This window comes from Mustela lutreola, chromosome X (assembly GCF_030435805.1).
Source record: "Mustela lutreola isolate mMusLut2 chromosome X, mMusLut2.pri, whole genome shotgun sequence".
NCBI lineage: Eukaryota > Metazoa > Chordata > Mammalia > Carnivora > Mustelidae > Mustela > Mustela lutreola.
The window spans coordinates 64,187,428-64,209,644 of record NC_081308.1 but is presented as its reverse complement, the minus strand read 5'-3'; the positions used below and the strand labels follow the sequence as shown (position 1 = coordinate 64,209,644).

The 22,217-nt window shown below is 51.4% G+C and overlaps 1 protein-coding gene and 2 pseudogenes across 1 annotated transcript; 2 read left to right on the top strand and 1 right to left on the bottom strand.

The window, feature by feature from the left end:
* Window positions 1-1,210: 1,210 nt before the first annotated feature.
* Window positions 1,211-1,477, top strand: LOC131821954 (large ribosomal subunit protein eL43-like; annotated as a pseudogene).
* A 4,722-nt stretch (window positions 1,478-6,199) lies between these two features.
* Window positions 6,200-10,349, bottom strand: LOC131821641 (uncharacterized protein CXorf49 homolog). The gene is made up of 6 exons (XM_059157888.1): window positions 8,767-10,349; window positions 8,029-8,185; window positions 7,405-7,484; window positions 7,092-7,137; window positions 6,449-6,490; window positions 6,200-6,339 (listed from the first exon to the last, which is right to left on the bottom strand). The coding sequence occupies exons 1-5, from the start codon at window positions 10,075-10,077 to the stop codon at window positions 6,450-6,452; spliced, it is 1,635 nt and encodes a 544-aa protein (XP_059013871.1). The 5' UTR covers window positions 10,078-10,349; the 3' UTR covers window positions 6,200-6,339; window position 6,449.
* Window positions 10,350-17,190: 6,841 nt separating this feature from the next.
* Window positions 17,191-18,037, top strand: LOC131821591 (thiamin pyrophosphokinase 1-like; annotated as a pseudogene).
* The last annotated feature ends 4,180 nt before the right edge of the window (window positions 18,038-22,217 follow it).

Sequence of the window (22,217 nt, the reverse complement as noted above, 5' to 3'; positions counted from 1 at the left end):
ACGTGTGGGCCCCAAGGGAAAGGAGGAGGTGGGTCCCCTGCCTTATTTAGTGCCCCTTTCGGTTTCCACTGCAGCCAGGGAGGCGGTGGCGATTGGCCTGGGGAGCCCTAGGCCCCGTCCGGCCTCGTTCTCGTTCGGCTGCCTGCCCAGGCCCCCGGAAGATGACTCCCTCTCCACCTCCTCTGGCACCAGCACCACTGGCCACCCTTTCTCTGCCAACGCTTGAGGGGGATGGGCACACCCAAGGAGGGCAGGAGGGGGTGTGCACCAGAGTCGGCGCTGGGCGTGGTGGGCACAGGCATGGTCCCCAGAGATGTCCACGTCCTAATTCCTGGAATCGGCTCATATGTTACCTTGCATGGCAGCGGTGGGGTGCTACTCAGCTACATTCGGCGTGCTACTCAACTGACCTTAAGGTGGGAAGACTCTTTCCCGTGTTCGCTGGGGTTTGGCTCGCCCGCACATTGTGGGTGTCAGGGTGGTCATGTGACCTGTTACCTGCATAATCCCTGTGGGCACCATCAGCATCACTAGAGGGTGCTCAGTGGCCCTGGGCTCTTGTCACTTAATCCTAGTAACTACCGCTCAGATTTAGCGAAATTTTGACAGTAAGTTGAAACCCTCCTTTTCCCCATGCCAGTCACTTGTCTCCCCAGTTTTCTTGAGGTGACTGCTGTCCTGACTTTTCCACTTTCTTTTAAAGGAAAACAATCGCTATTTAATAAATAACCTTCACAAAGATAGGATAAGTTACCGGAAGGTAAGGATTAATTATTTTTATGTTACACCATATGTATACATGATTGTGGAAAGCCTACAATTTGACAAATGGATAGGAAGTGATCAAGCCATGTAGCTACTACCCAGGTGAGGAATGGTACATGGCACCTCCAGACTTGCCTTATGTGTGGGTCCCTTTCTTGAAGGACAAGTGCAAAGTCTGCATACCATAAGATTCCATTCTTGTGACATTCTTACAAAGTCCAAACCATAGGGACAGACAACAGATCAGTGGTTGCCAGTGTCTGGGGTTGAGAGAAGGGGTTTGCCTCTCAGAGCACTTTGGGTTTGGCGGGTGATGAAAATTTTGTAGTCTGTGGTTGTGGTTCCCTAACAGTATGAGTTTGGAAGGACTCATAGACCTTAACGCAAATTCTATCTCCATAATCTTGAATTTTGCTCCCTGGGCTCAGACCTAGTTTGCGGCAACATGGCTAAATGCACCAAGAAGGTTGGAACTGTGGGTAAATATGGAACCTCTTATGGTGCCTCCCTCAGGAAAATGCTGAAGATTGAAATAAAGCAGTATGCTAAGTACACTTGCTCCTTTTGTGGCAAAACCAAGATGAGAAGACGAGCTGTCGGGATCTGGCACTGTGGCTTCTGAATGAAAACTGTTGCCTGGACGTACAATACCACTTTTGCAGTCACAGTAAAGTTGTCCATCATAAGGCTGAAGGAGTTGAAAGAGCAGTAGAAGCTCCTGCATTTGAGACACTGCTAGCCTATAATAAATGGGTTACTTTATATAACAAAATTACTTCGGCTTGTTGTTAAATTTATTAATTAGATATTCTGGTTTGTGTTGCATTAATTTTGCTTTCTCAAAAGACTCAGAAGTTAAAAATCCTCTAATTAAAAAAAAAATAATCTTGAACTTTTAAAAAATTGTGAAAAATACATTACGAACAGATACTGTACCCTACCAATTATTTTTCTGAATTTGAGGTTCACAATGATCTCCTATAATTTGTGAATGTGGAATATTGTAGCAATTTATTTTCTGAAGTTAAATCAAGTTTGTGTGTCTGGGATGGATCCAGTTTCATCATAGCGCCTTCTGGTTTCCTTCTTATATCCTGTAGAATTCAGTTTGCTAATATTCTGTTACTGATTCTTTTTTTCTTTACATTGAGTGTGTGACTGATCAGTCATTTTCCTTTCTCAACTTGTCCTTGACAGGATTTAGTATCCAGGTTATTGTATCCTCACAAAAGAGTTAAGATAGCTCCCTCTTTTTCTAGTTTGTCTATGAATTCAGGTCACATTGAAAGTATTTTTGCCTATGATTTGTCATAAGTCAGCGGAGAAGCCTGGTTTTTATTTTTATTTTTTATTTTTTTTAAGATTTTATTTATTTATTTGACAGACAGAGATCACAAGTAGGCAGAGAGAGAGGAGGAAGCAGGCTCCCCGAGAAGCGGAGAGCCCGATGCGGGGATTGATCCCAGGACCCTGGGATCATGACCTGAGCTGAAGGCAGAGGCCTTAACCCACTGAGCCACCCAGGCGCCCCTGAGAAGCCTGGTTTTTAAAAAAGCTTTTGACTACTGATATATTTTTGTATGGTTATAGAACAATTCAGATTGGCTATTCCTTCTTGAGCCAGTTTTATTTTTAAGATTTTATTTATTTATTTCACAGACAGACAGATCACAAGTAGACAGACAGGCAGAGAGAGAGGAAGAAGCAGGCGCACCGCTGAGCAGAGAGCCCAATGGAGGGCTCAATCTCAGGACCCCAAGATCAGACCTGAGCCAAAGGCAGAGGCTTTAACCCACTGAGCCACCCAGGCACCCCTTGAGCCAGTTTTGTATGTTATTTTTTTCCTAGAAATTGGTCACTTTTTTCTGTTTTCAAATTGAAATAAAATGGCATAAAATTATCTTCTTTCTCTCCAAATTTTTATTTTTGAAAATGTCTCTACTACAGATAATTAGTTGCAAGAAAATTGCAAGGAACACACATATATCCTTCACCTAGATTCATATGTTTCCATATTATATTTGTCATTTTCATTCTGCATGTGCATGTGTGTAATTGTTTCATTGAATAAGCTTAGTTAGTTGAAAATATTACAGTACATTGTCTCTAAATACTTTAGCCGGTAAATCTTAAGAAAAGGAAAACACTGCTACAAAACCTTAAGAAAATTATTACACTCAGAAAATTTAACATTGAGAGAATACAACTACCTATCATTTTATTCTCACAAAAAATTTCTGATGATTTCAAATTGCTTTTTGTCCATTCACTTCAAAACATACTGGTCTCCAAACAAACACCATGCGTTGCATTCAGTTATCATGCGTCTTCACCATCCTTTAAAGTAGAAAAACTTTCAAGACTTTTTTTTTGGTCTTGCACAGCATTGACATTTTCTAGGATCCAGTTCAGTTGTGTTTCAGAAAACTTTGGATTTGAATTTTTTTACTCAAATTTCCTCCTGGTATTCCCCTGTTGTCTTTTAACAGTTTTACATTTTTGTTTCATTTTTAAAAAAGATCTTATTACTTATTTATTGATTTGTCAGAGAGAGAGAGAGACAAAGCACAAGCAGGCAGAGTGGCAGGTAGAGGCAGAGAGAGAGAGGCAGGCTCGCCGCTGTGCAAGGAGCCCTGATGCCGGACCCTGGGATCATGACCTGAGCTGAAGGCAGCGGCCTAGCCTACTGAGCCACCCAGGCGAGCATATTTTGGTTTCTTAAATTTAAGTTAATAAATTTAAAAAATTTTTAAGTGCTATAAGATAGGAGTCCAGTTTAATTCTCTGCATAGTTTTATCCAGTTTTACCAAAAGCATTTATAGAAGAGACTATCCTATCTCATTGATAGGAGAAACAAATCCATTTACCTTTAGGATAATTAATAGGTAAGGACTTAACGCTGCCATCTTATTGTTTGCTACCTATCTTGTAGTTCCTTAATGCCTTTTCTCTTGTTCCTTTCCTTTGTGAATTAATGATTTTCCTTAGTGTTATGCTTTGATTTCCCCCTGATCCTTTCTGAACCCATAGTATTGTTTTGCTTTGTGGCTACCATGAAGCTTATATGAAACCACCAGTTCTTCCCACTGTCCAACTCTCCTCTTCCTGGCGCTGGCCACCATGGCTCTGTGCCCCCGGGGGCGCTGTGGGTACTGGACGTCTCCCCACTCACACCTTGACCGCGCCAAGGCCCACGGACACCCCAGCCAGAAGGTCTCTCCCAAACACATCCCCGCAGACGACAGCGCACCGTGTTACCCCGCCAAGAGAGAACCACAGGGTCCGGGTGAAGGCCGGAGCCCCGCAACCAGGCCCACCTTCTCAAGCGAGGGGTTTGGAAGGACAGGACCGAGTCCCACGGACGTGCCTCCCCAGGCTGAGGTCTGTGCTTGTCCCACCCGGTGGGGGATGGTCTGGCCACCTGAGTTGGTGGCACAGACCTGCCAGGGAAGGCAGGCTGAGAAGAGGGCGCAAGGGGGGAACCAAGTCGGCCCAGTCTTCCCCACGGGGAAGCCAGTCTCTACTTCCCAGCCTCACTGTGCCCATCCTGCCCTTGTCCCCGTTAGCTCCTGGCAGAGCAGTCTCCGGAGCGAGCTCCCTGCTGCTAAGATGAGGCCCGCCCCGGCCACTCCGAGGTAGCCTTCCCTCCCACTGCCCTTCCTTCAACACACCCAGGAGGGCTCAGACCTCAGAGGATCAGAGCCGGATCCTCAGCCTCCTCTGGGAGCCCGTGACCCTGAGCGTCCCCGCACCCCGTCCGGGAGCTCTGGGGACTTCCACGTCATTTCCCTCCAGCTATACCCATTTAACGGCACCCCCTGAAAGGTAGGGCCGCCCCTTGCTTCCGCTCGTTCAATCCCTTGTAGGCCCTTGACCACAGTCTCCTCTCCCTTAACACCCTGAATCACCTCGCTCTCCCTCCACGGACATTATCTTATCCCCGATTAGTTTTATTCTCTCTCTCTCTCTCTCTCTCTCTCTCTCACACACACACACACACACACACACACCAATACACACACCAACCATGACCCTCGAACCTCCCAGCCTGCTTTCTGTGCCCGAAACACCCGGGCTCTCAGGAAGGGTGTCTGGTCTGGCAGAGGCGACCCTCACCTCACTCAGACCCAGATCTGACCCTGAGTCTCAGGCCACACAGCCCTGGGCCCCGGCTGAAGGAAGGAAGCCATCCCCGCCCATCAGCGAGGGCGACATGGAACACGGAGTCTGGACTAAATCTCCTGTGACCTGAAGGAGCAGTCGGGGAGCCTGAGCGGGGACACGGAAATAGCGCCTCCAGAAAAATCTGGGTCATGGTGGAGGTCAAACAGCATTGGAAGAGGACTACGCGGGCACATCGAGACCCGTCACGCACCCACCCTTGCCATGGAAGGGGATGGCCACTTTGCAACCAAGGGGCCGGAGACGACCACGCTGGAGGAGGGGGTGAGGTGATTTGGACAGGAGGGAAGGGAGAGCTCCGGTGGCTAGCCCATCCGTTTCTGGCTGCTGGCGGGCCCTTTGCCCCTGGTCGGCCCAGAGCCCCCACAAGCCTCATTGCGCCCACCTCCAGCCCAGAGACGAACCTGTGCTTTTCTGCCCGGTTCCCTGACCTTCCTGTACGGGTTCCCTGTACATGCTCAACAACCTCACTGGGCTGTGACTTCTGCCTCCAACCTGCCACTGAACCCAAGGAGGGAGAAGTGACAGGGTTGGAAACCCAGCCTCAAGGCCCAGGGCTAAAGAGGAGAGGGGAAGGTGCACCAGTTCCCGCGCCAGTGGTCCTCGGGCGCGGTGGCACCAGAGGGAGGGAAGGACTCCGCAGAGGGCGCTGGGCCCAGGAAGGGCCAAGAGGAGCTCAGCTGTGCTTTCTAATGCCTGTTGAAGCACAGGGGCAGGGAGGGCCAGCGAGGGAAAGCCACAAGCCACGGGAGTGATCAAGGACGCTCAGACAGCAGAGCAGGGAGGCTGGGAGGAGCAGGACAGCAATCCCAAGGAGGGAAGGGAAGGGGGGCTGCTGCGGCTCTGGCAGGGGTCCTGAGTTCCTGCTGAAGGGGGAGGGGGAGGGGGCAGGGGATGAACGGGAAGCACCCCCCCAGACTCAAAAAGAGAGGGACATGAGGGAAGAACCTGAAGGGGACCTGCGGGGGAAAGGGAGCAAATGCTCAGGTGGCCAGACAGAGCCCACGCAGACCCCAGAGGGGGCACCCAGCACCCAGCACCCAGCACAGGCCCACCCACTCTCCCCACAAGGAGAAGGCCTACCACAGGACCCAGGAGGTCCTGTTCAGGCAAAGGCTGGGGCAGGGAGCAGCTCCCTGCCCCGCCCCTCCCCTCCCCTCTCCCACCCCTCCCCACTGCCGGGCCCAGCCCCCTCACCCCACAGAGAGGGCAGACCACAGACCTGAGAGGTACTTTAATTTGAAACTGCTGTGAATGGGGCTGGGGAGGGGGCAAAAGAACAGGGAGAGGAAGTCTTGGCCGAGGTCGAACAGGAGGGAAGCGGCTTGGCCACAGCTCCCTGGCTCCAAAGGCACCAGATGCTCCTCCTGCGCAGAGATGCTGGGCTCAACCTGTCCGACAGAGCAGGCTCAGGGAGGAGCAGCAAGCCAGGGCCAGCCCCCGCCCTGCTGCACGGGCCACCGCCACGGTGCAAAGGGGAATGGAGTGTGTAACACTCACTTCAAAGGCTCTGGAACTTGTCAGTCAGGGACCGCATGGCCGCTGAAACAGAGACAGGCGTAAGCAGACCCTCCAGACGTGGGGAGAGAGGAGCCCGTCCCCCTGTCCCCGTGGGGAACCGCCTAGCCCTGCAACCTGAAACCCCCTCCAGCCCCTATCCCAGGAGTGCAGGCCTGACTCACTCAACCACCACCTCCATTCACTATGGACACATCCTCTAAAGGAACGCGATGTGCAGGTACTTCTCCAGCTTTGGGGCACATCCGACTCGGTCAGACTCGGACACACACACACACACACACACACACACACACGTCTTGCAAGCCATACCAAAGAACTGTTAAAGGGAAAATCAAGGCAGCATCTGCAAACGTCCTAAAGGAGGGAGACCTGTGCGACCTGTTCCCGCCGGCAGAGCGGCCACGCAGGAGAGGCACGACTGAACCGCCTGTGCGCACACCTAGCTGCACACGCACTGTAGGCTCCCGGGTCAGGCCTGCCAGGGTCTCCTCCTCACAGGAACGATGGTCCCTGGGAGGCCGCCTGCACCTGCAGCCCATCTCGGGTCCTGCCCTGGGGAACCCCACCCCACCCCGCAGCCTGCCTCTGCCCCAGCCCGGCCCCAGCCAGAGGTTCCTCATACCAAGCTGCTCTTTGAGATCGTCTATTTCTCTCTGTAGCACGAGACACTAGGCCGGCAGACAGCAGACACAGAGAGAGAAACCATTAGTATCCTCTGGCTTCCTCTCTCCTCCACCTCCCCCTCTCCCGCGGGTACTACATCCCCAGGCCCAGTGGCTAGACCCCCAGAGGCTCCTCAGTGGAAAGGCGGTACCTTCCCTCTGTGGCGAGCAGATCGGGGTGGGCGGGCGGGGGCACCCAGGTCAGTCTAGCCTGGACCCGGATCCCACCCTCTAGTTTGGGCCTGCCTTTCTAGGAGCCACAGGAAGCATTACCCGAGGACAGTCCTGTGCGCCAGCTGGCGGCGGCTGCTGCCTCTCTGGCCTTGGGGGCTGGTCAAGTGGCTCCTGGTCACCTGAGAGGGAAAGAACATCCAGTCCAGCTTCCAAGGCCCCCAGGGAGGTGCAAAGGGCCTCAGCGGGGTCCAACGTGAGGCAGCACCACCCTCTGCTGGCAACCAGTGGCCCCTGCTCCGCCAGCGGCTCCAACCTTCTCTCTGGACCCATACCCCCTGTCCCCCAGGGGCAGCCAGCCCATCCTTGAGGGTGGGCCCCAGGGACCGTGGCTCTGGCTCGGACTCTCCCAGAGCAGCATCGACAGCCAGCCCCTGGCAGGAGCAACGCGCCCAAACAGGACTCCAGAAGAAAGGCTCCGTGCTGCTGAAAGGCTGGCTGTGTCCGGGGCTGCAGTTTGGGGCACTGCCACGCATCACCCCTGCTGCACAAACCCCACGTGGGGGAGGACGCGGCTTAAGGTCGATCCTGTCCACATCCCACATCCTGTGCGAGAAGCTGCCCGGGGAGGCGGGGCGCAGAACTCAGCCCCCAACAGAGCCAGAGCCAGAGGTTCCCCTCCTCCTCCCCTCTCCCCCGCACTCCTCTGACACCCACAAGACTCACCGGAGGGTGCAGGCCCTCTGGGCAGGACGTCTCCCTGGCTCGGAGCCAAGGGTTCCGAGCTTCCTGGGACTTGGGGGGCTCTGGCCTGAAGGTCGCCAGTGCTGCATTCTCCACGATGCATGCACAAACAAGATGGTCCTGGCCTCTGTTTTGGAAGCTAAAAGAAAAATTTCTCACCCATCTGGCCTTGGGATGTGTGTGTGTGTGTGTGTGTGTGTGTGTGTGTGTGTGTGTAGGTGTACCCACGTGTGTATAAGAGCTGAGGTGAGGCAGGGAATGGGCAAGGGAACTCAGAGCCCGATCTGGCTGGCACCTTCTCCCTCAATCAGACCCAGGCCAGGAGGCAGGGCTGAGCCAGGGAGACGAGTAGGCCACTGACAAAGCCCAGGCAGCTAAAGCCTGAAGGGTCCATGGTCCAAACTTTGAAGGGGTTCCTGGCTTCCAATCAGCTACCAGTCCTCCCTTCATCCAGACCCCTCTCTGGGGGAAGGAGGCAGGAAACGTGCCAAGGGTTCAGAACGGTGCCGGGCTCACACGCAGTGCTACCCCAGGTTAATACCTGCCCCCGTGAAAACGACCGACGAGCCGATCTGCCACCCCAGTGATCCCAATGACCCAGGGGCACCCACGGCAACCCCTGAAGTAGGGACAGAGGCAGCATGGGTAAAGAACTGGGCAGAGCCGGAGGGGCAGGGGGAGAGGAAGGGCACCCAGAGAGAAGGAGCATGGCCTACTCACCTGGCCCTTTGGGAATGCGTCTCTGCTTGAGTCAGTGCCTTCTCCTGCCGACGCCACCACCTCCGCCTCCCGAGTCCTCCTGGCCACCGATTTCTTCCCGGCCCCCGTGTGCTTGGGCTGTTTGATTCCCCAAGGGCCCACGGAATGCTTCTTGGACTTGCCAAGCAGCGGGACACCAGAGATTGGGGGGAAGGTGGCCGGTTCCAGGGGAGCTGCCGAGACTCTCTGCCCCCAGGAAGGAAAGCTTTTCCCCGAGGTGACTCTTGAGGGGCCCCCTAGGGATTTCTTCTCCTGGGTCACCTTCCTCCTAGAGGTGGCCCGGGGCAAGCCGCCTGCAGCAGCAGCAGCAGTCGCAGCAACAGCAGTAGCTCCCCGGTAGGTGGGCCTGCTCTCCCCCTTCCCCCAGACCACGCTCTGCATTTTCTTGGAGGAGGGCATGTCCAGCTCTCCGATGGCCTGCCTCTCCACAACCGAAGTGAATCCTCGGGGAGCCGAGGTCAGGAAAGGGCCCGGCACGTGCAGGAAATTCTCCCTGATGCGGAAATTCGAGTGTCTGGGTGTGTCCCCGGGATCCTCGGGGCTGCTGGGCTTGGCCTGGCCTCCTTCTTTGGAGTAAATGCTCACCCTCATCAGCTGTATCTCCCCGAACTCATCGGAGGACTCAGGGTCGGAAGGCAGCGGGGCGCCCAGGCCTTCGGCGGTGGCGGCGGTGGCGGCGGAGGGCCGCTGGTGATCCGCCCTGGCATTCGCCCTGCTCTTAGCGCCTCTTCTCGGGTTCCCCCAGGCTCGGCTGCCCTCGGGCCCAGCCACGCGCAGCCCGGCGGCGGCGGAAGGCGGCTGCGACTCCACGCGGCCCAGAACGAGCACGCCTCGCCCACTGGGCCCCGCGTCGAGGCCCGCCCAACCGCCCGACGCTTCGGCTGCGCAGCTCTCGGGGGACGGGTTTCTCCGCAGGCCCAGGGCGTCGCGGTCTGTCAGCTGCTGCACGATGTCTGCCGCGGACTCGTCAGCCAGGTGGGCCGCGTAGTCCGGGGCGTCCCCCTTGTCGTCGGCCGGGGAGCCGGGGCGGCCTTCGCGGCCCCACAGCACCGGCCCTCTCGCTTCCAGCACTTCCCGCTCGGACTCGAAGCCCTCGGCGTCTGCGAACCCGCCCTCGCCCTCGCCGCTCCGCGGCGGGCCCACATCCAGACCTACTCCCGGGGCTCGCGGGGCCCACGGGGCCCCGGGGCCGGAGGGGCGGACGCCGGCCTGCTCCCCGCCCTCGGGGCCGAAACCCGCTCCCCAGACAGACCCCTCATTCGGAGTGCTCATGCCGGTGACGCCGCGCAGCCGGGCTTTGAAGGAGACGGCCGCCCTGGTCCCGGCGTGACGGGTGAGAGGCGAGGGCGCCGGAGGGGCGGCGGGAGTCGCTCGGCGTCCGGACGACGCGGGCCCTCACCACAGGCTCCACGCCACGCGGCGTGGCGTTGAACCGCTCGAGATCGCCTCAAACAACGTGCGGCTTGCGCGCGCCTCCGGCGGGACTGCGGCGGCTTCCTCATTGGTCCGCCCCCCACCAACCAGTGCGCCCCTTGTTGGCCCGCCCCTCGAGGCCCTAACCAATGGGGTCGAGCGCCGTTGGTTCGCCCTGCAGCGGGTGGGAGCTGGGTGTCCGTGAGTCCTGTCGTTGCTTCGGGCTGTTCTGGTCCCGCCTCCCTTGCCCAGAACCTGCTTTCCACTTAGAGTCACCGCTCTGAGCTTCCGTCTCTCCATCCACCGAGTCGGGGGGCGGCGGCACCTGTCTCCCGGGTCTTGGGGACGAAAGGTCGGGACGGAGGTGAGGCACGGAGCGCACAGAGGATTCGCCGGCCTGTTTCCCACAGTGGCACTTAGGACCCGATGGGAAACTGGGCACGGGAAGCCCGCAGTCACCGATCAGGGGAAGGGGGGGGGGGGGCGGGAGGCGGGCATACTTTCCCTGCGAAGGGCCCGAGAGCAAACGATGTCATATTTACGCGCCTTTCAGTCTTTGTCGCAATCACTTGACCACGATGGACCATCAAGTTGGTCCGTGACTCTCTGCTCCGGGAACTGTATTGGCAGGCAGGTCTGGTGCACAGGCCGGGCTTTGCCCCCCTCCTGCCGGCCCCTCCTCCTCCTCTCCGAGGCGGTTCAAAAAAAGAGAGAATCCCAGCCGCCAGTGCAGGCACCAAAAGCTGCTCACCATCAATCACCATTGCCGGAGGTGTGAACTAAAACCTCGAATCGGTGTTCAGAATCTGGACTTGGGACGATCAAAAGAGCTGAACCATTCCAAGGGTGGCAGTGGTTGTGAGCAAAGCGGTGCTTTTGCCCTCTGGGTGGGGGTGGGGGCCCAGGGCAGCCTTTTGGGAGGTATTTGGCAGAATCGATGCAAAGCAACTTATACAATAGGTGCCACATGCCCGGCGCTCACGTAAGCACTGTAGTTAACTAGTCACGCGCCCACAAGACAGGCGTAGGGTTGAGGTACCCTCGGTTACCGCCCTCTTACAGGGGAGGAAACGGGCACTGAGAGGTTGAGCCACTCGCCCAAGGTCATCAGGATTGCTGGGATCCCTGGCAGGATCAAAAGCACGCAGTCTGGAGGCAGAGTGCTCGCTTTGAGTGGAAAACCGTAAAGCGGAGAACACCCACATTCCCTAACTACCATCCAGAAAATCTGCTGCCGGTGCTGCTTCTGGAGACTCGCTCATTCCCGCAGTGGGTAAGGAAGGGCACGTGCGCTAGGACGTTGGTGATGAGAAAAACTGGGAACACTCCAAGTTCCCAGCAGTGCGGAGAGGGATGCAAGCAACGGGAAGTGTGCATCCCGAGGATGGGAAAGGCGGCAGTCAGAAGGAACGCGAGAGGCCACGTTTACAGGTTTCAAAGCACCCTCGTGACTGAATAGAGCAATTTGGAGGTCAGTGGAGCTGGACACACATTGGCAAATAATGAAATGAATTGAAAACCACCAACCACTCCTATATTGAGACTAGGTAGAGGTGTAGGTACAAGAATGTCGAGAGGTCTGGAGCAAGGTACAGCTAAGTAGGCCTAACAGTGGTGGTGGCGGTGGGGGTGGGGCGCCAGTGGTCTCAGATTTTCCTGACACTACAGGTTCCCAGCTTCTCTGAGCTGAGCAGTCATGACATCTGGGGACTGGTCCCTCTCTCCCTTGGCTTCTGTGAGGTCCCGGCCCATTAGAATTTCCCTTGCTTGCCACCCAACCCCTACTCCAAGGGCCCTCCCTTCCTTCCATGCTTCTCCTTCCTCTTTCCCATTCATACTCTTCTGTCTGCCCCTTGCTTCTCTCCTTCCCGCATCCTACTCTGGCTGATCCCCAGGAGAGGCCTGGGGTGCCTGAACACTTCTCGTCTGTGTGAGCTCCGAGGCCCAGTGTCATGTCACTGGGTCTGCACCCGAGAAGCCTACCGTGCTGGAGAACATCACAGAGCAGGGGAGACTGGGCACACTCTAACTCTGCGATGAGCCTCCTCCTCCAGCGTGCCCCCGCCCCCCACCGCTGTCCCTGCCTGTGTGTGGAAAACGCCCTCTCCCACTTCTCCCACTGACTCTTAAAGTCATGGTGCTGTTTCAGACATGCTTAAATTGGTCACGGAGGATACAGTAGCATCTCTTCTCCCCACCGCCCTCCTAGGGAACATTGCCGTTGGAGCCAGTGGAAGCCTCCTTGTCCCTATCCCCCGCAGACAGAATCCTGGAGCCTTTTCACACCTTCCGCACTCTCGTCATCCCTGGGGCTCTCGTGTCTCCTCTTTGCTTGCACCCTATAGGTCTCCACCGGCGTCCGCAATCCCTGCTGACTCCCTCCCTTCAGCCTCGCCCTGCTCCGATAGCGGTTTCAACTTAACCTGTTTGGTCTGCGGCAGGACCGCTGTCAGGGCATCCACTTGGCCGCCCTGGCGCGATAGCTTCTTACCACACAGACCAGTGATCCATTGTGGGGGTTTTCACCCCAGCTGCCACGTGTATCGGTTGTCAAGTTGAGGACTGGAGAAGTGACCGCTGCCATGGTCCATGACTGGGTCTCTAGTCCCAACTCCATTTATTACCAGGGTCTCCTCAGCCCCAGTCTCGCCAGGCCCTGTCGTGACACTGTGGGTCTCCAGAATCAGTGTCACCTCGGACCCTGTGTCAGATGGTTCCAGGCATGTCTGAGTATTCCTCTCTCCCCAGGGCACCATCCCCTGATAAATGGCAGTCCTTTTCTGTAGAGAAGGACAGTGGCGTCACAAACCGTATATATACTGACCTCCTGGTTTCCAGACCCTTCCTCCTCAGGACTCCTCCACCTCTTCAGTCAGTGGGGCCGGTCTCAAAACCGCCTCAGGACCAGGAACGGAGCAAGAAATTTTGACTCTTTCCTGGGACGACCAGCCTCTTCCTCTTGCCTTTTTCGGGCCGCTGTTGCTCCGAGGGAGCCAGGCTTTTGGAACCATCCTCTCAGCTCCGTGCCAGTCGCCCTTGCCAGTTGTTACTAGAAACATGGTCTCCTGGAGTCTCTTAGTCAAGAGCCACCCCAGCCCTCTGTTATGTCAGCGTTCCCTCACTCCCATGGATGGGGATGAGCCCGGGCCAGGACCACCTTCCTTCCGTCATCTGCCCTGGCCTGCAGAGGAGAGCAACCGCCGAACTTCTTGGTGATGCTGCCCCCTCCCCCACCAGAACACTCCTGATGGCTTTGGTGCATGGTGTGTCCTCTGGGCCCTCCCGTGGCGCATAGCCTTCTGGCCTCACGTGTTCTATCTGTTCCACCAGGCCTGCCTCACTCAACCTCTTTGTTCCTTCCTCTGCCACCTGCTCGTCCAGGGCAGGGACTCGCACTTCTCTCCGTGTGGGCCTTCAGCTTCTTAAAGCTTTGGAGGGCCATCCTGGTGGTGAATTTGCTCCCTCTCCTGGAGTCCCCGCCAGTATGGGAAATCCCGTGGGATGAGAAAGTGCCCCCCACTCAGTAAAACCTGCTTACCCAGTCTTCTCTTCCTGTCCTCTTGATCCAGCACCCTCAAACTCCAATCCCAAGGCTATTTCCCCTGCTCCTGCCAGTACAGAGCAGCTATTTCTGGAAACTGCCTCGGTGTATCATTTCTTTTCTCCCTTATCAGGCTTGGCATAGCCCCAGCCAGGTTATGGAGAGAAGATCAGGGCTTCCGCTGGGAGGGGCCCCTGCGGTTGGTGGGGAGCATTCTCCACAGCGTCTATCAGCACAAGGCACATGCTGGCTCTTGCTAGGGAGCGAAGGGCCACCCTGAAAGCTCCGAGGCCTCAGGGGCTGGGGCCCCAGCACCAAGGAGTCAAGTGGTACGTGAGAACACATCTATCTAACCCAAAAGACGGTAGTCCTGGAGAAACAGAGGTACAAAAAGACGTAAGAAATGTATACAAGTCACAGCAAAGCAACATCTGTAAATTCACCCCTAGTTTGAATGCATTAATCACCAGGTATAGAGAGCGTCCACCCAGTGTAAGACCCGGTGCATTCCACTGTGTGCTCTGGTGAGGCGAGGTTCTTCCGATAACGCCCTAAACCCACTGAGAGGGAAAAGGCTGAGGACGATCTACCGAGAGTTCAGCCTCTAGTGTGCGCCGTCGTGGCCATCATCACAACACACAAAGTAGCCCTTTAAGGCAGAACGTGTTCCCAGAGACAGAACTGGACATTTTTTCTACGATTCTATTTATTTATTTGAGACAGAGAGAGTGCACACAGAGGGAGAAGCAGACTCCCCCCTGAGCAGAGAGCCCTAGGTGGGGCTCGATCCGAGGACCGTGGGACCATGACCACAGCTGAAGGCATTCTCTTAACCAACTGAGCCACCCAGCCGCCCCCAGAATTGGGGAGTTTATAATGATAAAAGGATCCACCAGTATGGGAGACATCACAGTTGTAAACTTAGATGCGCGAAAGTACAGAGCCTCAAAATACATACAACAGAACTTGACAAAATTGATGGCAGAACTAGCACATTCAACGGTGGTATCCGGAGGCTTTACTACTCTGTCTCAATAATTGACAGAAGGACTAGACAGAAAATTTGTGAGGATATAGAAGACCTGAACGGTCTTGGTTTTAGCTTGAACTAATGGACACCTACAGGATGCTCCATTCAAGAGCTGTTGCGTACACCTCCTTTTCTTTCTTTTTCTTTTTTTAAAATTTTGTATTTAATTTCAACGTAGTTAATGTATACAGCATTACGCCTTTCAGGGGTAGAATTTAGTGATTCATCATCAGCTGCATATAACACCGGGGGCTCATTTCATCAAGTGTCCTCCTCAATGCCCTTCTCCCACTTCCCCCATCCCCTACGCACCTCCCCTCCAGCAATTCTCAGAACTCGGGGATTGTTTCCTAGAGTTAAGAGTCTCTTCGGGTTTGCCTCCCTCTCTGTTTTTGCCTTATTTTTTCTTCCCTTCTCCTAGGTTCACCTATTTTGTTTCTTCTATTCCACATTCTTTTCAAGTCCACATGCTCATTTCCTGGGATAGAACATGCTGAGGGCCATGAAGCTGATCTCAACAGCTTTGAAGGGATCTAAATTATGCAAGGATTTAACGCTCTCGTGGTAGAAGAGTGTGTGAGACTCAACACCACCCAAGAAATGCTTCAAGGAAAATAATGATCTTAGGGAACAGCCAGCTTTCGGGTCAAGGAGGACGATTTGGGGGGCATCTGGAGATGTTGAGGATATTCGGGTCCTTTCTGTTCACTCACCCTCTTCACTCCCACCTGATGACCCTGGTTCCCATTTTCCTGAGAGTAGAGGGCAACTGGCAGAAAACTTCCTTCCATCCTTATAAATGTGTCCCTCCATTTGGGATCACTCGTATCAATGTACTGTCATGTCATTTCTCCTAACTTAAAAAACCCCTCTTCTGATCCCACTTTCCATTTGAGCGCCCCCACATTTCCCTGTTCGGCCTTACAGAAGAACTCCTTTGAAGAGTTGTGTCAGGGCAGCTGGGTAGTGCCGTCCGTTGAGCATCCGACTCTTGATCTGGGCTCAGGTCGTGGTCTCAGGGTGGTGAGATCGAGCCCTGTGTTGGGCTGGGCGCTCAGCCTGGAGTCTGCTTGAGATTCTCTTTCCCTCTGCCCCTCCTGATCATGCTTCCTCTCTCTCTCTCTCTCTCTCTCTCTAATAGGAAAATAAATCTTAAAAGAATAAGTTGTTCATACTGTTTCAAGTTCCTCTCCTCCCGTTCAGTCCTCCTCTCTGTTCGAATCTCACAAAGCGTTACTGAATGCTTGCCACCTGCTGGGCACTGTTCTAAGACCTGGGGCTACATTGGTGAACAGGGCTAAAGGAACTTCCATTTCTGTCATGGACCTATCATCCATCTCTTCCAAATCTTCAAATATCTTCATTCCTTTGTTCTTGGAGTATGCCTTCCCAGAGCGTGCTCCAATCTTTGTTGATTGCTAAGGGTGCTGCATCAATCTAGAACATTCCTTTGCTAGGCACCCAAGTGCGGTCTGGGGCCTCTCGGAACCCACTTTTTTCTTGTTGTTTACTACAGTGTTTTTGATGAGACACATCCTCTGGGTACTTCCCCAGAAAAGACACATGGTAAGTGACTTCTTTTGAGAATTTACCTGGGCAAAGTTTGTCTTGATCTCATTCTTAATTGGTACCTAGATGAATAAATTTCAGGCTGAAATTTCCCCCCAGGGATTTTGAAGGCCTTGATCTACTCTCTGGTTTTTTTTTTTAATTAACTTCCAATATCACTTTTCAGAAGCGTGCCATGATTTTGAGATGTATTTTGTGTCCCATTGTTTATATGTCATGCATTAAAAGATTTTTTAAATAATAAATTTTGAGTTGTTATGGTTAAATTAACCATTTTTTCCTTTGTTGGTTTTCGGTACCCTGATTTTTAATATATGGGTAAAACATGTAACTATTGCTGTAATCAAGATACAAAACTGTTTCTGCAAAACCAGCTTCCTTGGGGGCATGTATGGGACATTTCCTGGCCGCTCTTCGGAATCTGGCTTTTTTCCAAAGAGAACCCTCAACTTCCTATAATGGGCCTGTGTTGGTTGAGGATGTAACCGCCTCTGAATTTTTACCTGTTTACTACCACATCCTCTGTGGGATCCTCAGTGTGTCTCCTGTTCCTCTGCTGTAGGAATGGGCCTTTTTATAAGTTACCAAGTAAGCTCTGTGTGTCTCACCCTTAGCCCTTAACTCTTTGATAATGTTCCTTAGTTACGCATTGTGTCTCTTAAGGGCATCAGTACAACTTGTAGATGACTGCCACTTTTGGCCTTCCTTGGATTTTGTGCCCTTCATACCATTCAAAGGCCTGAATCATCTCACAAGCTAGGATAAAACTCTATACTGTGATGTTTCCAGTTAACCTTGTGCTATTAATTATCCATGCCACACAGAGGTCGAGGCTCCTCAGCTGAGCTCCGAGCGGTTGATCGCCTTCGCTCCCGGAGCCCCGGCTCTGCTCGCCGCGGGCTCCACCCACCATTGTAGGCCTGTAGTCTGATATGGAGCATGCCTTTACCCCGTTGGAACCCCTTCTTCCCACCAGGAAGTTGAAATACTGCCTTGTGGTTCTGAATCAGCCTCTGGACAAATGTGTTTGTCATCTTTGGAGCAAAGCCCTTTTGAGAGCCTGTGCTGATGGAGGTGCCAACCTCAGGCAAAAAAGATACCTTCCATGGTATCATGGAAGGAGAGAGGGAAAACTTTTTGCCTGAATTCATCAGTGGAGACTTTGATTCTATTAGGCCTGAAGTTAAAGAATATTATGCTGTCAAGGGATGTGAGATTATTTCAACACCTGACCAAAACCATACTGACTTCACCAAGTGTCTTGAACGTCTCCAAAAAAGATAGAAGAAAAACACCTACAGGTAGATGTAATCATGACCTTGGGAGGTTTTGGTGGGCGTTTTGACCAGTTTATGGCATCTGTGAGCACCTTGTTCCAAGCTACTTGCATCACTCCTGTGCCAATTATAATAATCCAAGAGGAATCTCTCATCTACCTGCTTCAACCAAGAAATCACAAAATGCATGTAGATACCGGAATGGAAGGTGATTGGTGCGGCCTTATTCCTGTTGGACAGTCTTGCAATCATGTTACGACAATAGGCCTAAAGTGGAACCTCACAAACAACATGCTTGGCTTTGGAACACTGGTCAGTACTTCCAATACCTATGATGGGTCTGGTGTCGTGACTGTAGAAACGGACCACCCGCTCCTCTGGACCATGGCCATCAAAAACTAACCCAGCAAGTGGCATCCATGGCCGGGCCTCGGATTTACCTCATTTGCTGCTGACTTACTATTCCACAAGAACAGTTCACCTTGGTTTACAGAAATTTAAACCTCTCCATGGGATGCCCCCTAGTTTTAAAGATGTTAATGTTTCGGGAACCCCAGATAACATAAATGACAGATCTCAAGTCTACAGTGAGGGAGAAAAATTATTTGTAAAAAAAGTACATAAGCTCCATTACATTCACTTGGAAAACCAAAGTGGGTCATTCCCCTACAAAATTCAGTACCGATTATCAGCATTCCATTTCTCCTAGGGAATTGTTTTTAATTTTGAAGTGGAGACTGTTCTCTGTTGAGGGTCTCTGTTGTCCAACACATCAGCTGCCTCCTGCCCATCCTTAAATCCTTATGCCAAAGGCTCTGTCTGGTGTTTATGAATGCTGGAGTCCTCTCTGTAACATGGGGAAAAGTTCCTTTGGGATTGGGCTGTTAGAATGGTGCCATTTCTCCCTGGCCTTATTACTGTCTTTGGTATTACCTTTTAAAATAAATCAAGAGTCACTGAAAAAAAAAATTATCCATGCCACACAGAATATTCAGGATGGTACTGTTGTTGCCATTTGGGTAACAAGGGATCCAGTCCATAAACCCCATCTTCCAGCCTGTTGCCAAGACCACTCCTGACTACCACTGTTGTTAGTTTGGTTTCTACAAAAATATGGATACCAAGACATGATTGATTGTGAAAGATCATTATGGGGAAATGGCATGTGAAGAATAAAGGAGAAGCAGCAGCGGTAAGCAGGAAGACTATTTAAAATGTGATGCATGTCTGACATCTTTAAGAGAGATGTGGGAGAAAGAGGGGTGGGGGGAGTCAAATAGGAAGAATTTCAGATGCTGTTTAGTTCTAAAACTAAAGTGTAGACTTTAGTTTATTCTGGCTCACATGGATTCCCCACCCCACAGCCAACAGTAAGTGGAGTCCTGTCCCCCAGCAGTATGTCCCTGCCATGCTTAGTCATTGGCTGGGAATTTCCCAGAGATGTGTAGTCTTGGCACAAAGTTAGTGGTGGAGCCAAAGAAGTGACAGCTAGGGCTTGTCATTCCACAATGCTCCCTCTAGCAAGAGATCTGACAGGCACATTTTTGGGGTCCCTGAAGGCCAAAGATGATGCAGAAGTCAAAGATGACCAAAATTTCTGTTTTTGAGTTATTTCATGGTAGGGAGAATTCACTAGCAGAGGGACACAGGAAGAAAGGAAGTTTGGGAAGAAAATTATGGGTTTGGACTTTGGATATGGCAAGGTTGAGGTATTTGTAGGATATGCAGGTATAATTATCCAAAATGCACTTAGAAATTTGCCCTGGGGCTCCAATGAGGGATCAGAGCCAGAGAGACAGATTTAAGAGTCACTTACTCCCTCAATAAACTTCTACAGCAGTGTTTTTTCAAACATCACCATTACCTTAGAAGTTTCTTGCATGTATCCCTCAATCCCTTTCCTTTCACCTTCCTCGAGAGTAACCTCTATCCTGTGTCTTCATTGTTCCCTCCCTTTTCTTTTATTTATTATTTTAGATTTTTACCTATTTGTCAGAGAGAGAGCACAAGCAGGGGGAGCAGCAGGCAGAGGGGGAAGCAAGTTCCCCACTGAGCAAGGAGCCCAATGTGGGACTCAATCCCAGCACCCTGGGATCATGACCTGAGCTGAAGGCAGACACCCAGCCGACTGAGCCATTCAATCACTCCCTTCCCTTTTCTTTTAGTTATTTTCTAGGTAGATTCATAATCCTAACAACATCTTGTCTTTTACTGCTTCCTTTGTTCTTTATACAGGGGAATAATTTGTGTAACTGAGACTCATCCCTGTGTTTGCATGTGGCAGGGAATCATTATCAGTGCCATATACTATCTCACCAAATGAATATAGAGTAAATTCTCATTATTGTGGTAGTTACATTCTATGAAGTTGCCATGAACACAGAATTAGGCAATCCTGAAATATTGCTCCTAAGGGAAATATAATTTCAAGCTCCTATGATCCTCTGGTCACATTTCAACTGATCAATGCCTATCCATATTTCATTTGTGTTTCTCTTTAAAAGGACTTTGTTGGGCGCCTGGGTGGCTCAGTGGATTAAGCCGCTGCCTTCGGCTCAGGTCATGATCTCAGGTTCCTGGGGATCGAGTCCTGCATCGGGCTCTCTGCTCAGCAGGGAGCCTGTTTCCCTCTCTCTGCCTGCCTCTCTGCCTACTTGTGATCTCTCTCTGTCAAATAAATAAATAAAATCTTTAAAAAAAAAGATAAAGGGACTTTGTTTAATATACATTATTGATTGATTAACATTGACTTCATAGCCAACAGCGCTATAACTTACACCTGAACAGAGTTTATCTAACACAAATATTTTCTCCATAAGGCACATCACAGTCATTTTTCATTCAAGAACATTAGACAACACATTAGCACTAAGCATGGTGATCATCTTTAATTGTGAAGTAACCAACAAAAAGCACAAAAATGCAAAGTGTGGGGTACTAACTACATCATGAAAGGACCCTTGCTTACAGTATGAGACTGAAAGAAGAAGGCAAAGTGTCACCTTGTTTGACCTCATCTGGGAACATACATGTATTTCCAGTGACTCAAATTTTTCACTGTTCCTGCAAGTGACAAGGAAAGCATGCTGGTACTGATTTGGAGTCACAAATGAACTTTGTCAAGTAGGGAAATTTGCAAATATGGGCTCTACAAATTGCAAAAATCAACTGTATCTCAATTTATGTATCCATTTTAACATTGATGGATATTTGGTTTGTTTCTATTTGCGGGGAACATTACAAACATTGCCACTATAAACATTCTGGAGCATGATTCCTGGTGCCCATTTGTGAGAGTCCTCCAACTTTTGGACATGAAAGGTTGAGACCCTTTTAGTCCTAGAGGGAGCCAGTCCACAGACCCTAGATCTCTTGGTTCTGGCCCTGAACAGCCTTGTCATCTTACTCCTGTGTGTCATACAAACAGCATTTCCTGTGTGGGCCAGAGAATAAAATGGCTGCAAAGCTGTGTTCTAGTGTTTATACTTAGGACTTGAATTTTCAACTCATAGAGGAGACATATTTCCAACATTACTAGATCACACCAGATTTACTTACAAAATGATTATACTAATTCACACTCCTATCAAGAGTGTTTAACTGTTCCACTTGGTCCACATTCTTATTTTTTTTTTAAAGATTTTATTTATTTATTTGACAGACAGAGATCACAAGCAGGCAGAGAGGCAGGCAGAGAGAGGAGGAAGCAGGCTCCCTGCTGAGCAGAGAGCCCGATGCAGGGCTTGATCCCAGGACCTTGGGATCATGACATGAAGCAAAGGCAGAGGCTTTAACCCACTGAGCCATCCAGGTGCCCCATCACATTCTTATTAACAAACTACAAAATTGTTGCCAATCTAGTGAAAGTGAAATGGTACCTCATTATAGGTTTAATTTGTAACTTCTTTTTTAAATTTTTAAAAAGATTTTAGTTATTTATTTGTCAGAGAGAAAGAGGGAGAGAGCACAAGTAGGGGGAGCAGCAGGTAGAGGAAGGAGCAGATTCCCCACTGAGTAAAGAGTACAATTCGGGACTCGATCCCAGGACCCTGGGATCATGCCTGAGCCGAAGGCAGATGCTTAACTGTCTGAGCCACCCAGGTGTCTCTAATTTGCAATTTCTTGATTAGTAATAATATTGATCAGTTTTTCATATATGTGGCCTTGGTGTTTTCCTTGCCTATGAGGTGTCTATTTACTGTCTTTTGCCCATTTTCCCCGTGGGTTGTTTACCTATTTATTTGTGGGCGTTCTCTAAGTATTCTATAATTCTTTGGTGATTTCATTAATAGAAATATCTCCTTCTGGTTTGTAGCTTGCCTTCACTCTTCTTTATCATGCCTTTTAATAGAAGCATTTCTCTTTAATTTTTCACAGCATTTTATTATGAAAAGTTCCATATAAAAAGATGAATGGAATATCCAGGCAAGTTCAGGATATTGGGGGCATTTGCTGACCATGAACCATCTTCACTCGTACCTGTAACTTTGCTTCCCAATCCTCTGAGAATATACAAGCAATCACAAGAAAACTTCCCTCATTCTTAAATGTTTTTCTCTATTTTCTCATTCCCATCGGCATA